The 12,409-nt window shown below is 35.1% G+C and overlaps 1 protein-coding gene across 1 annotated transcript in view; it reads left to right on the top strand.

Annotated features, from left to right (window-relative positions):
- The window catches only part of LOC149562826 (protein TRIGALACTOSYLDIACYLGLYCEROL 3, chloroplastic-like), a 122,153-nt gene extending 111,558 nt beyond the window's left edge, over positions 1-10,595 (top strand). The window contains exons 8-10 of the mRNA XM_089826275.1: positions 9,537-9,712; positions 9,872-9,956; positions 10,067-10,595. Of these exons, the coding sequence (XP_089682401.1) occupies positions 9,537-9,712; positions 9,872-9,956; positions 10,067-10,105 (300 nt within the window). The 3' untranslated portion in view covers positions 10,106-10,595. The remainder of the gene's footprint in view (positions 1-9,536; positions 9,713-9,871; positions 9,957-10,066) is intronic.
- Positions 10,596-12,409: the final 1,814 nt, after the last annotated feature.

Raw genomic sequence — 12,409 nt, 5'->3', positions numbered from 1 at the left:
TTGAAAAACCCCACTTTTTTCTTATAACTTGAGCTAGACTACTCCAATTTGAACCTAAGTTAGCTCGAATCTAGTGGAATTCCAAGGGCTATTCACCTAAGGCAAAAACAAGACTACAAACTATTTACAACACAAAGCGAAACAAAGAAAGGACGTGAAAGTTTACCAAAAATCGAGTATTTGTAGCATGAGAAGAAAAACTCTTACCAACAAACAATTGGAGATACTATAACATACTATTTTAACGAAGTTGAAAGTAGAGAACATATTCTAAGATTATATCCGACTATCATAACAGAATGCCATAAAGTAATTGAAAAAACATTACATCATACATAAATGAAACTATTAATTGAATTTATTATAATAGATATAAGATGAGAATTTAAGCAACGACTAAATCCATTTCATATGAAAGACAACTAATTTAAATTCCATAACTAACTTCATTGATTACACTTTGAAAGAAACTAATCGATTTAACTATATTTACAATTATACATTTCAAAATAACATAAAAGTATGTACACGTAAAAGATTTAAATTTCATACATGTACTGAAATAACTGTTGATGTGTTGTGCAAGCCTTGGCATTTAGTGAAGAGGAGAAGCATTGACATAGGCTTAAACTCCCAACCATGGACCTTTACATATTCCCCACACAATCTCTTACGAGAAAGACCCTTCCTACCTCGGGTTAGGCTTGGGGCACCATAGTCTTGCCATTTGAGCATTTTGGTGTTAAAGTGTCAAGCTAAGTAGCAGACAAGGTTGAGGGATTCCTCCATCAACCTTCCCTTTGTTAGCTAGCACTCCTAACCTCTAGTGATCAATTGTAGCAAGCATGCCTCTAATCTACCTTGGCCAGGGATTTAGATGGGCAAATGAACAACTCGATCACCACCCCTCGACTTGACAATTGAATAAACTTTGGACATTCATGAGCTGACTTGGACTAAACAATTCTCCTTTTTTTTAAAGGTTAATGCACTTTAGACAGTGATTAATAGTTTATTTTTCTTTGCAGGAATATCTTTCCTTTTCACCCATTTACAGTTGACTCTGCTAGTCTTGGGTGCATCCTAGCAGATTGCTAGTAATTATGAGATCCTTATCAATCAGATTTTGTTTATACCATTTTGATTCTTATCACAGCTGGTATATAGAAAATACCAGTGTATAAGTCATATAAATACTTTATGCCAAATGATGGGACAATCCTTATACAAATGTACAATATTATGCATTAAACAATCATTGAGCATTTAGTCTTAAGAGAACTATATCGGATCAGTCTCTACGGGTATGCACCGATATGCAAGAAACTAGTCCCAAATAAAGGATGAGCATGGCTGGTGCTTATCAAAAATTCTTACTACTTTTGAGCCTTGGTTACGCCTCAGATACGTAGCCAAGCTTGTGATCATGATATTCCTTCATTCGACACTGATTTATAAAAAAGTTTGCATTGAAAAAGATATAGCATGAAATAAGAAGAGACTTGCAAAAATGGTTTCGTTACCTAAGAAAACAATTCAATTTGTTGACATGATCCTGAGGCAACAACTCCACGCGATAATACATTCACCAGTGTGGCCCAACACTGTAGATCAAGTATGGTAATGTGTTCTAGTATATGGACAGAAAGAAGAGAAAGATATTTTGGTTCAGAGTAATCGCATGACAAGAAGAAAGTGAATGAGTGAATGATCCTTCAGCCACAAAGAAAGAAGATAAAGCCTCCCGTGCTTCTGGTTACAAGAAAGAGCTCGATATCAGTTACAAGAACTTCATAATTTCAAATTTAAAAGATTGATGTTGATAAGGTGGCAAATGCTCATCAATATGGAGTCATAATAAAACATAAAGATTATACTTTCTCATGGTTTAAAACAAATATATGTATATATATACGTATATATAAATGTTATGTCATCATGCTATTGAACTGTACCTATAATTGTACATACATATACATATATCTATATGTGTGTGTAATTTTGAGAGTACATATAATTCCTTTTTATTATTATATTCTCTCTAGGTACGCATGCATATATGTATATATATACATGTAAGTGCAATTCATAGATATTATCAAAATATCATGGTGGCATTTTATATATATATATATATATATATATATATATATATAGTGTAATGTCTCCAATTTTGTCGGCATTAGAGTTTCAGGGATTAGCCTATTATTGTGATCCTTACAAGCTAATTATTGTGGATAGAGGGTCTTCTGTGGTAGTGGCTTGGCTTGGGAGGGTCCTATCTTCTCCACATCTCAATAAGCTACAAGTTGGTCTTCGTTTGGCTTAGATCAGACTTTGTTTGGGCTTAGTTTTGTTACTTACTATTTGTGGTAAGTTGGTGTTGATCGGGATGGACCCTTTCTATTTTTGGAAAGTGCATTTGGTCACATGGAGAAATAATAGGTAAGACTCCTATTTCAGACGACATAGTTAAATGATGAGTATTTTGGGAGTTCTATATTTTTAGTGGCCAAATTATTATTAATTATTAAATGGCTTATTATAAAGTTATAATTTAACTTTATAATTTCATTTAATTTGAGAGTTGAGTTATCATTGGAAAGTGCCATTTATTAATTAGTTAAGCCAAGTCAAGTGAGAGAATCTAATGGAAGCTTCTAATTAATGTTGTGTGGTGAAGCTTCTTGAGTGAAGTTACATGTTGGCAACAAAAGGGAATCTGGAGGTTATAAATACAAGCTCATTTCATTGGGAAAAGCATGCTTGGATATTTATTTACTTTTGTTGCTTTGTGGCTTTTTCTGAGTTATGATTTTCATGCCCTTGTTGAAGTATAAGGGTCTGAATTCTGGGTTGTTTCATTGGATCTACAGCTTAAGTATTGTAGACTCAAAACTGAGATTTAATTCTGTGATTGTTTTGCAAATAGTTGCTGAGGTAAAGCTATTTGCTAATTTCTCCTACTGTTTTACTGTGGCTAAGGAGGAGATTAATTGTTGGAGATGATTATTCTCCAGTCTACTGTTGAGGTATAGTAGACTAAGCTGAGTTTAGAATTTGATTGGCCTCCCTTCTGTATTTGTTGTTGCTAGGAGGACATTATTGGTGCTGTGAGTTAATAGCAATTTAATTCGCAATTAAGGATTCTCCATTCTGAGTTTTAAATACTTGAATCTTTGGTCTTCGAGAGTTGGCTTTGTTTGCATGACTGGGTGTTTATATATTAGTGTGGAGCCTGTTTGTATCTGCATATTTGGGAGTCTATGGTCACAGAGTTTGGCAGCAAGGAATTACTGTTACAGCATACCCTTGCCTTGGCATTGACATTTTGGGAGGAGAATGGAGAGGAGTTTATGATACTGCTGTTGGTATTTATCCACATTATTTCTGGGCATTTGAACTAGTTTGTAGATGCTGCTAGGATAAGATTTTGGCATCCAATATACTGGTCGGCATTATCAGTGGTCTGCAAATTTTATACCCAATGAATGCATAGTTCCTCCACCTTTGGATGTTAGATTCTTCAGAATTCTGAGTGTTTACATGACTGCTGTCGAAGGCAGCACATTCGCTGTTTGGCATCATTCTGGGACTTCTGTAGCAATGCATTTCAGACCTGCAAATTGGTGGAGAAGCTCGAGGCTAATGGTGGCAATCATTTCCAGGTTCACACATAGTTGTATGGTGTTTAGTAATTGCAATCTATGTTAAGACAATAATTGAAAAGGACTTGTTCATTCAACTGTTTATCATCTTTCTAATGTCGCTATGAATGTGAAGTTTAAAATTAAATAAGTAGGGAAGTGGCGTTACATCTGGTTATATGAATTTAACCCATTAGAAGATTTGAAGATTCTTAAAAGTTCCTAGTTATATTCTAAACAAAAACTAAGATGACTATTTCAGCCATACTAGGGAACGATTGCCAAGTGTTTGACAAAATGCTAGATTGTTGATTAATGAAATAAATTGATGTTTGTTTAAGCTATAACCAGACAGGGTTACTGCATATAGATAGATATGTAAAGTTACAATGTTGACCACTTGCATAGTCTCAAAAGAAAAGAGAGGTAATAGTTCTTCTCATCATATTAAATGTTTAATGTTTTCTCTTGTTATAAGAACTGACCAAGTAGGTCATGATTGTCCAAGGTGTACTTTGTTGCCTATCTGTTAAATCCTTCACCAAGGTAGTTAGAACCCATACCTGATGGTCTGACGATGGATTAAATTGGTGCCCATTCCTTGAGTCCCGTTTAGTAATTATTTCCCTCCTTCGTTTGTTCCTGCAACAAAAAATGCATATTTCCACAATAATAACATGTTCCTCCACTTAAATTGAAATATCAAGAAACACAATAACTGATAACTATCACAACGACTAACCACCACTAACATTTATCTTAAAATATAAGCATTCAGTTTTAATTGAAATAACAATAATCAACTAACAAGTCATTTACACATGAATCAATTTGGTTAATCATAACTTCGATTTCACAAGATCATGATATCCGAGAGTTTTAACCTAACCATTACAACGGCTATAATATTATTTTAAAAGATCAAAAATTTGGGATGTAATAGATAATCTTGATGGAAAACCTTCAAAAGAACACATAGAGAAGACTTCACGAAGAATAATTTGGGGATAATGAGTTGTTTTCACAATGCCTCATCAATGCATTGAAACGAAGAGGATGAACCTATGAATTCATGAGACAATTGTGTAGGGTTGCCTCAATTTTGTGATGTCAAAATTGAGGACAATAGTTAGCTCTAATTGGAGAACATACCTCATTTGTTCATAGAAACAATGAGGGATGTAGATTCCAAACCTCTAAGCACCTTTATCTACTCAATTGGGCTATAGAGTCGGGCGACTAAAAACAAAAGAAAAAATCCTAAACTAAAAAGACATGGTCATTATGTACAAGGGTATTTAGCTGGAGCTTATTCGAAATGATGCTTCAAATGTTGCCCACTGTATGGAATTGCAAATGGAGTTCCATTACGGTGGGCCAACAAGAATATGTTTTCTCTTGCCACTAGTGAATAGTGAAAGGACCGCGCCAAAGAGAGTCAAACTTGCCATGCATGCCTTTTGGTTCTCGCCTTTTATCCCAAAGTAGAACCTAGACTCCAAACTGAAATTCTCTATGCTTGGCCTTTTTATCACTGTCTTTACTTGTTGTTGATGTGCAATACACTTATCCACCACGTTTGTTTTTTGTTCTTCAAGCTGCTGAAAAAACATGATTCTTTTATCCAAAGAACTTTCAAAAGTTCTATCTTCTATTGCTTTTGATAACATGAGAGTAGGAAGCTCTACAATTATGGGAATTTCTACATTTAAATCATAAAGAAGCTGAAATGGTGACATGCCAATAGCTCTTTTTGGTGTAATCCTATCAGTCCACAATTCATCAAACAATACCTTGTGCCATTTTTTTTATTATCATCCACAAGTTGGCGAATGATTGCAACCAAGTTCTTATTACTAGACTCACCTTGTCCATTTCCTTGTGAATAGTAATCAGATGCATGAGATACAATAATACCACATTCAAAGAAAAATTGTATAATCTCAGATGATGAAAATATTGAAGCATTGTCTAAGACAATCTTATTGGGAATTCCAAAACGAGAAATAATATTCTTCTTCAAAAACGAGATGATGTTGCATTCTTCACAAGAATTGCCTCTACCCACTTAGTGAAGTAATCAGTAGCAGTCAAAACATAAGTGTGCCTTGCACTAGATGTTGGATTAATAGTACCAATGAAATTTAAACCGCATTGCTGAAAGGGTTCTTCAATTACCACCGGCTTTAATGGAAGTGTTGCTAACTTTTGTTTCCCAACAAAATGCTGGCAACGTTCACATTAACGTACCCAATCATACATGTCTTGGAAGAGAGTTGGCTAGTAATGTTTGGCTCGCAAAATCTTATGAGCAGTTATTGGCGCTGAAAAATGACCTCCACAAACTGAATCATGAAAGGATTCTAATAGTCTGATCTGTTGTGCTTTATCAACACAATGAAGGAAATTACCATCAACTGTAGGCTTGTATAGATCACTATCCCAAAGAACAAAATGTGCAGCCCTAAGCTTTAAGCTTCTCCTTTGTTTGTAAGTAAAATGTGAAGGACATTCACCATATGTGAGATAGTATGCTATATCAAAATACCATTCATCAATTATACTGACGAACAAAACTTGAGGTAATTCTTCAAGTAATTCTTCTAGTTCTGGTTCATTTTTGGCCATTAGTTGACATAAGCCTTTACCACGAACCAACTTTGTAGGCTTGATCTCAATATCATACTCTTGAATTTTAGCAATCCAATTGCCTCTTTTAGTTCCAAATTCTTGTTGTGTCAAAATAGACTTGACAGTAGTATCTAGGACAAAAACCACCACATTTGAATTCGATATATAAAACTTGAAAGATTTGACTGCTTTAACAACCGCAAAGGCATTCTTTTCCATCAATAAATATTAGAGCTCATGTGATTTGAGTGGACAACTCATGAATGCGATAGGAGATTCTATATCCTCAGCATTCTTCTTCATGAGAAGAGCTGAAGTATGCTCGGAAGCATAACTATACATGATAAAATCCTTTGAGAAATTAGGACAAGCTAACACTGGTGCATGTTCTATTGTTTCCTTGATTTCTTTGAAGATAACCTTTCCTTCAACACTCCAATGAAAAACTGATCCTCCTATCATCATATTTGAAATATGACGAGTCTTCTCTACAAAGTTTGGAATGAATCTTCTTTGAAAATTCACCTTTCTGAAGAAAGAATGAACAATAGTCTTGTTGGTTGGCAGGGAGAGACTTTGAATAGATCTAACCCTCTCAGGATCAATCTTGATTCCTTCTTTAGACACAATATGTCCAAGAAGCTTTCCTTCTGTAACTCCAAACATGGACTTCTTAGGATTAAGAGAAATCCCATGTCTTTGGCAGCTTTCTAACACTTGACGTAGACGATGAACATGACCTTGTCTTTGTTTAGAAAGCACATTGAGATCATCTAGATAGACTACAATGATCTTATCCTTAATATCACAAAAAGAAAAATTTGTTGCCCATTGCAAAGTAGCACCTTCGTTTATCAATCCAAAAGGCATCTTGTTGTATGGAAATGTAATCCAAGGATAAACATTGTTTTGTATTGATCCTCATCTTTGACCTCAATCTGATTATAGCCTGAAAACCCATCAAGCATGGATAACATTTGTGAACCAGTAATCGTCTATAAAACATGATCCATAATTGGCAAATGATAATTATCCTCCAAAGATGCTTGATTTAAATTTCGGAAGTCCACACAAATGCGGATCTCACTATTCTTTTTCCTCATAGGAACAATATTTGCCACCCATGTAGAATGTTGAATTGGAAAGATTATTTTTGCATCCAACATCTTTTGAATTTCTGATAAAGATTGTACCAGAAATCTTAGGATTGTACTGCCTTTTCTTTTGCCTGAATGGAACAGCACTCGCCTTTAGGGAATTTCATGTTGCAACACTTTAGGATGAAAAGACTTGAGATCGTCATATGAATATGCTAGTACATCCATATATTTATGTAATAGATCAATGAAATGATCCCTTTCTTTAGGTGTGCAACATTTACCAATGTTTACAAATTTTGTATCAGCATCCGACCCAAGATTGAACTTCTCAAATTCCATTGCTGAACTAGACCCAGCTTCTTGTTGATGCTTGACATAACAATCATGCTTATCAAACAATCTTTCCAAAGAAACTAAATCATGAGGAATTTTGTTTCCTTTAAGCTGAATGAATTCTTCACACATGATAGGATCCTTGACAGAGACATTCTCTCGAGGAGATGAACTACTTCCTTCAAAATATAGCTCATCAAAGTTCTCTTTTGTCTCCAAGAAATTAATAATTTGGTGATCATTGAAAATTTACCAGTGCTCACAGTTCTTTGGAACACTTGGGTGGAAAACTAATTGGATTAAATATCGGTCTTGTTCAAAACTCTCATGAGGAATTAAGAGCATTGCTGAAACAGCAAGAGAATCAGCTTTAACATTAAATTCTCTTGGAACCATGGAAATGTTGAAGGCATCAAATCCATCAACAGAATCCCAAACCAAGTTCTTGTAATGCTTAAGCCTCTCATTCCTTGTTTGATATTGATTTCGAACTTGACATACCATGAGCTCAGCATCACCTCGAGCATGCAAATTCTGAGCCTTTATTGTATTTTGATAGTTTGCCCGATGTCTGTTCTATGGATCTTGATGAGTCTTTAATATGCCCTGTAACTGATTGTTTTGATTTCTCAAGTAGATGACTTCAGTTGACAACTTCTTCATTTGTTCAACAATATTCTTAGCTCATCCTTTTCCTCATGAGTTCTTGTAGAAGCATCTTGAATAAATAGGTTGTGATTTAGGTGCTTGAAGAATGGGAACTCCGGGTTGTAGTACCAATGATTCAATGGAGCTTGATAGGTTAATTGAGGAACTTGATTTACATCTGGAACTTCTTGAGCTACAGGTTGGTTTCTGTTAAACCCATACAATTGACTTGATGGAACTTGATATCCAACTGATCTTGTGTGTAATGATGATCCTGACATATTCTGGCACTTCAATAGCCTTAGCATATGCCTCATTCAGATCAGCCAGAGGATGACAGGACTCTCTCACAAACATGGAAGTGACACGGTCCAAGGCGTTTATGATAAATCTCTCTTGCTCTTGCATTGTCGACTGTAGAAGGCACTTGCAGCCTTGTATATGCTTTATGGAACCAATTTTAAAAGAATTTACTAGTTCACCTTCCTGCCTTCTGATTTGTACAACTGTGAAAACAATTCGGATGGGGAAACCAGAATACCAAAGTTGTCTACAAATGCTTTCTTCAATGCTTCCCATGAATCTATGGTAGAGCTGGGTAAATATTTAAACCAATTCACAGCTTCTTCCTCCAAAGATGGATATATAGTCAACATGCTACATCTCTATATTCAATTTGCCCATTGTTTAGTGCTCCTATAAAAATCTTAAATCTGGCTGTCAGCTGTTTTATTGGGATCATTGTTTTAAAACTTAGAGCAAAACTTGTCTGTATTTTAGGCATACCAAGGTAAACATTGAAAACCAATGGGATGGGCTTTTGACCAACCAAGTTGCATCATTCTGTTGGCATTCCATTACTCTATTGACTTGTGCCGAATTTGTTTTAATTTGAGGAGCTTCAACTAACACTTGTTGAGTTGCAATTGGAGTTGGATTGACTTGAACTTGTTTGATTAGGAGATTGTTGTAGATTGATTGATTGACTTTAGGAAGCTCCTTCGCTTGTGTTGCTTTGGTTGTTTTGCTTTCTTTTGTGAAATTACAACTCTATTAAATCTTTTTCTTGCTTTTCATGAAGAGCATGTGCAATATTGTGTTGTATAATTATTGTGTCAATTATCTAAGAACATAATAAAGTCAGTAAATACAACATTAAATATATGGATTAGTGCAGGTTGTCATGTTTGATGAACCGACTGCTGGTCTTGATCCGATTGCCTCCACTGTTGTTGAGGATCTTATCCGCTCTGTCCACATTAAAGGATGTGATGCAGTGGGGAAACCTGGGAAGATTGCTTCATATATTGTTGTAACCCATCAACATAGCACAATAAGGCGGGCAGTAGATAGGTAAGTTAATGTTTTGGATATATATTAGTAGTATAGCCACACATCTATTGAAGTTTGCATTGACATGAATGATCAACTTGTCAAGCAACTCCAATATGAGGGTTACCTAAATGTTTGCCTAATTGATACTTTTTGACATAAGTTATATTGTTTTGGTAGGTTGCTCTTCCTTCATGAAGGCCAGATAGTCTGGCAAGGTATGACACACGAGTTTGAAACATCAACTAATCCTATTGTTCGACAGGTAACTTGCCCACGATAATTCTTGTAGATTGTCCTCATATTTCTGAGTTTAGCACATTAAGCTGGATTTCATGATCACGGATGAATATTTACTGGTATTTTATTTTGTAGTTTGCTGTAGGGAGCTTGGATGGACCTATTCAGTACTGATAATTTTATATAGCTAACCATACCAGCTTTGCAGAAATTGCAGTGCAGATAGAGTCTTTTAATATTTTTCATGTAATCTGTATCTTATACCAACAAGCGCTACATTTAGAGAAGATGGCTGTTATAGTTTCCCATTCTTCCACATTGTTTTCTCATTCTGTACTGAGTACTTGGTTATTTGAGGCAATGATCCAGACTGATCTCTTTGTATCAGCTTCCTAAAAGAGAATAAAATGCAATGGCTGCTCCATGTGCATTCTTACCTCTCAGATGGAATTTTGTGTGGTGGTGGGTTTAATTTAAATTGAATCTGGAGCTAGAACTAAGCGACATTGGAGAAATATGATGTTTAGCTTTTCTTCTACAGAGGAACAACTTTCTCTGATTATTAAACATCAAGTACTAAAAGTATCAGTCATATTGTCTTCTCTATGTAGTGCACAATACAAGTTTTCCTGCAATGAACCAGACTGTAACTTTTTGTTTTAAATATGGTTCTGATTTCCATTTCATATTTACCTTTGCATTGAGGGCCCTGATTGGTATATTGATGGTTTGCTAAATTTTAAAGATGTTAACGGGGTTGCTCTCTAAGTGTTGCTCAAAGGTAATCTATAATTGTGAATCATGATTCAACATATAGCCTCTAAGTTTGGTTCGGGAAGATAAAATATTATGAACGCTAGGTTTCAAGCCCATGAGAATGAGTAAAGGAAGTGTCAGGGAAAACTGCTTCAAATAAAATAGAGTTTATATAAGAAGGCAAAATCTAAAATATTGTAACTGGGATTATTGATGGTCAATTTGTAGGGGTCCTGTAAAAGAATGCATAGTCCTTTTAAAGTACGAGGAATAATATCCTTATGCAATGTCTTTTGCCAGTTCACAAGTGAGTCTAAACCTACGCTCAAGTCTGATAACTGCTAAAGCACACAATCCGGCAGATGTGATGTGATATTTGAACTTTGAATGGTAATTACTAGCTGGATCCTGACTGAATTCACTGACTGCAGAGTACCTCACCAACAGTTCACCATGGACTGCTCAAGTTGAGGTTGAAATGAATTGCAAATGGAGACATAAAAAACTATTACGAAGGGGTGATATTTTCCAGTTTTCCTTGTTTGAATCATCATACAGATCCCCTTATGAGAATTATTTCTTAACGATTGGAAGATGCGAGGCAATATGAGTTGATTAAAAACTGTATAACATTTTGCATGAAGTTTTTTGTTCTTTTATTGTAAGGTTTGTACAACCTTCATGAAGCAACAAATTAGAGGGTTATCACGATGATGATAATGAAATCACGTAGTGAAAAAGTTGTAGGTCCCATTTCACAAAATATTAATCAGTTATGTTAAATTTCTATGGTTTTCATGTAAAGTCCCAAGATATATCAGGCATGAAGCATTTTGCATGACTGTAATGCCCTGCCAAGGAACCCAAGAGTGATTAACCTAAATAATGCAACTAAGATTACTGAAAACATTTTCTTAACAGTTTACAAACAATAATGTGAAAGCAAGTAATAATAAGATAACACATGCATACGATATAACTCAAAACATAGATTACAAATCTCAATTGTTCCGTAATGTAGAATTATGTATATATATATAAATCCATGAAGTAAACTTACAAAACACAACTCACATATTATAGATGAATGACCAAAAACATCATAACGTGAAAATTCCAAATCCAATTGACACAATATCCAAATATCCAAATACACAACGAACTCTACATTCATTGCACTGTCGTAGAGTATGATATACAAATCAAGATACATATACATCTTTTTAAGGTATTAGAACCAATACACTAATCAATACACAAGAATAAGATGAGAAGAGAGATCATGTATCCAAAGATGAATCACGATAATGTAACTAGTATAAGGATCATCCAGTGCCAGAACAAGAAGTTGGAACATATCTCAATGATAAAGGTCACACCACCACTCGACCTTGTGGAATCTAATGAAGGCTCACTCTATTAGTGTTGAGGAGATAACAATACTCCATACGAACATGAAAACAAAACCAATCACAGGAATCAAGGATGGAGTCTTGACAAGCTATCTAATCTCAAGGTCAATACTCAATTGTATAGGTAGTACATGCTAATATAAAGGCAATACATGTAAGAAATCTAGGATGTATATAGGGAAGTGTTATCACACGAGCCAACTATAAGGTTATTTGGCAGCCTCTCTGGACCCTGTCTCCCTAGTAACTCTTTGTAGCGTCAAAAATTCTTCTGCACAAGCAAGAACACAAACTATGCAAATGCAAGACC

The sequence above is a fragment of the Cupressus sempervirens genome, chromosome 4 (assembly GCF_028749045.1).
Source record: "Cupressus sempervirens isolate cs-2001-9-10 chromosome 4, ASM2874904v1, whole genome shotgun sequence".
Classification (NCBI taxonomy): domain Eukaryota; kingdom Viridiplantae; phylum Streptophyta; class Pinopsida; order Cupressales; family Cupressaceae; genus Cupressus; species Cupressus sempervirens.
The sequence above is the reverse complement of the archived record's forward strand: the minus strand, read 5'-3'. Positions and strand labels throughout refer to the sequence as shown.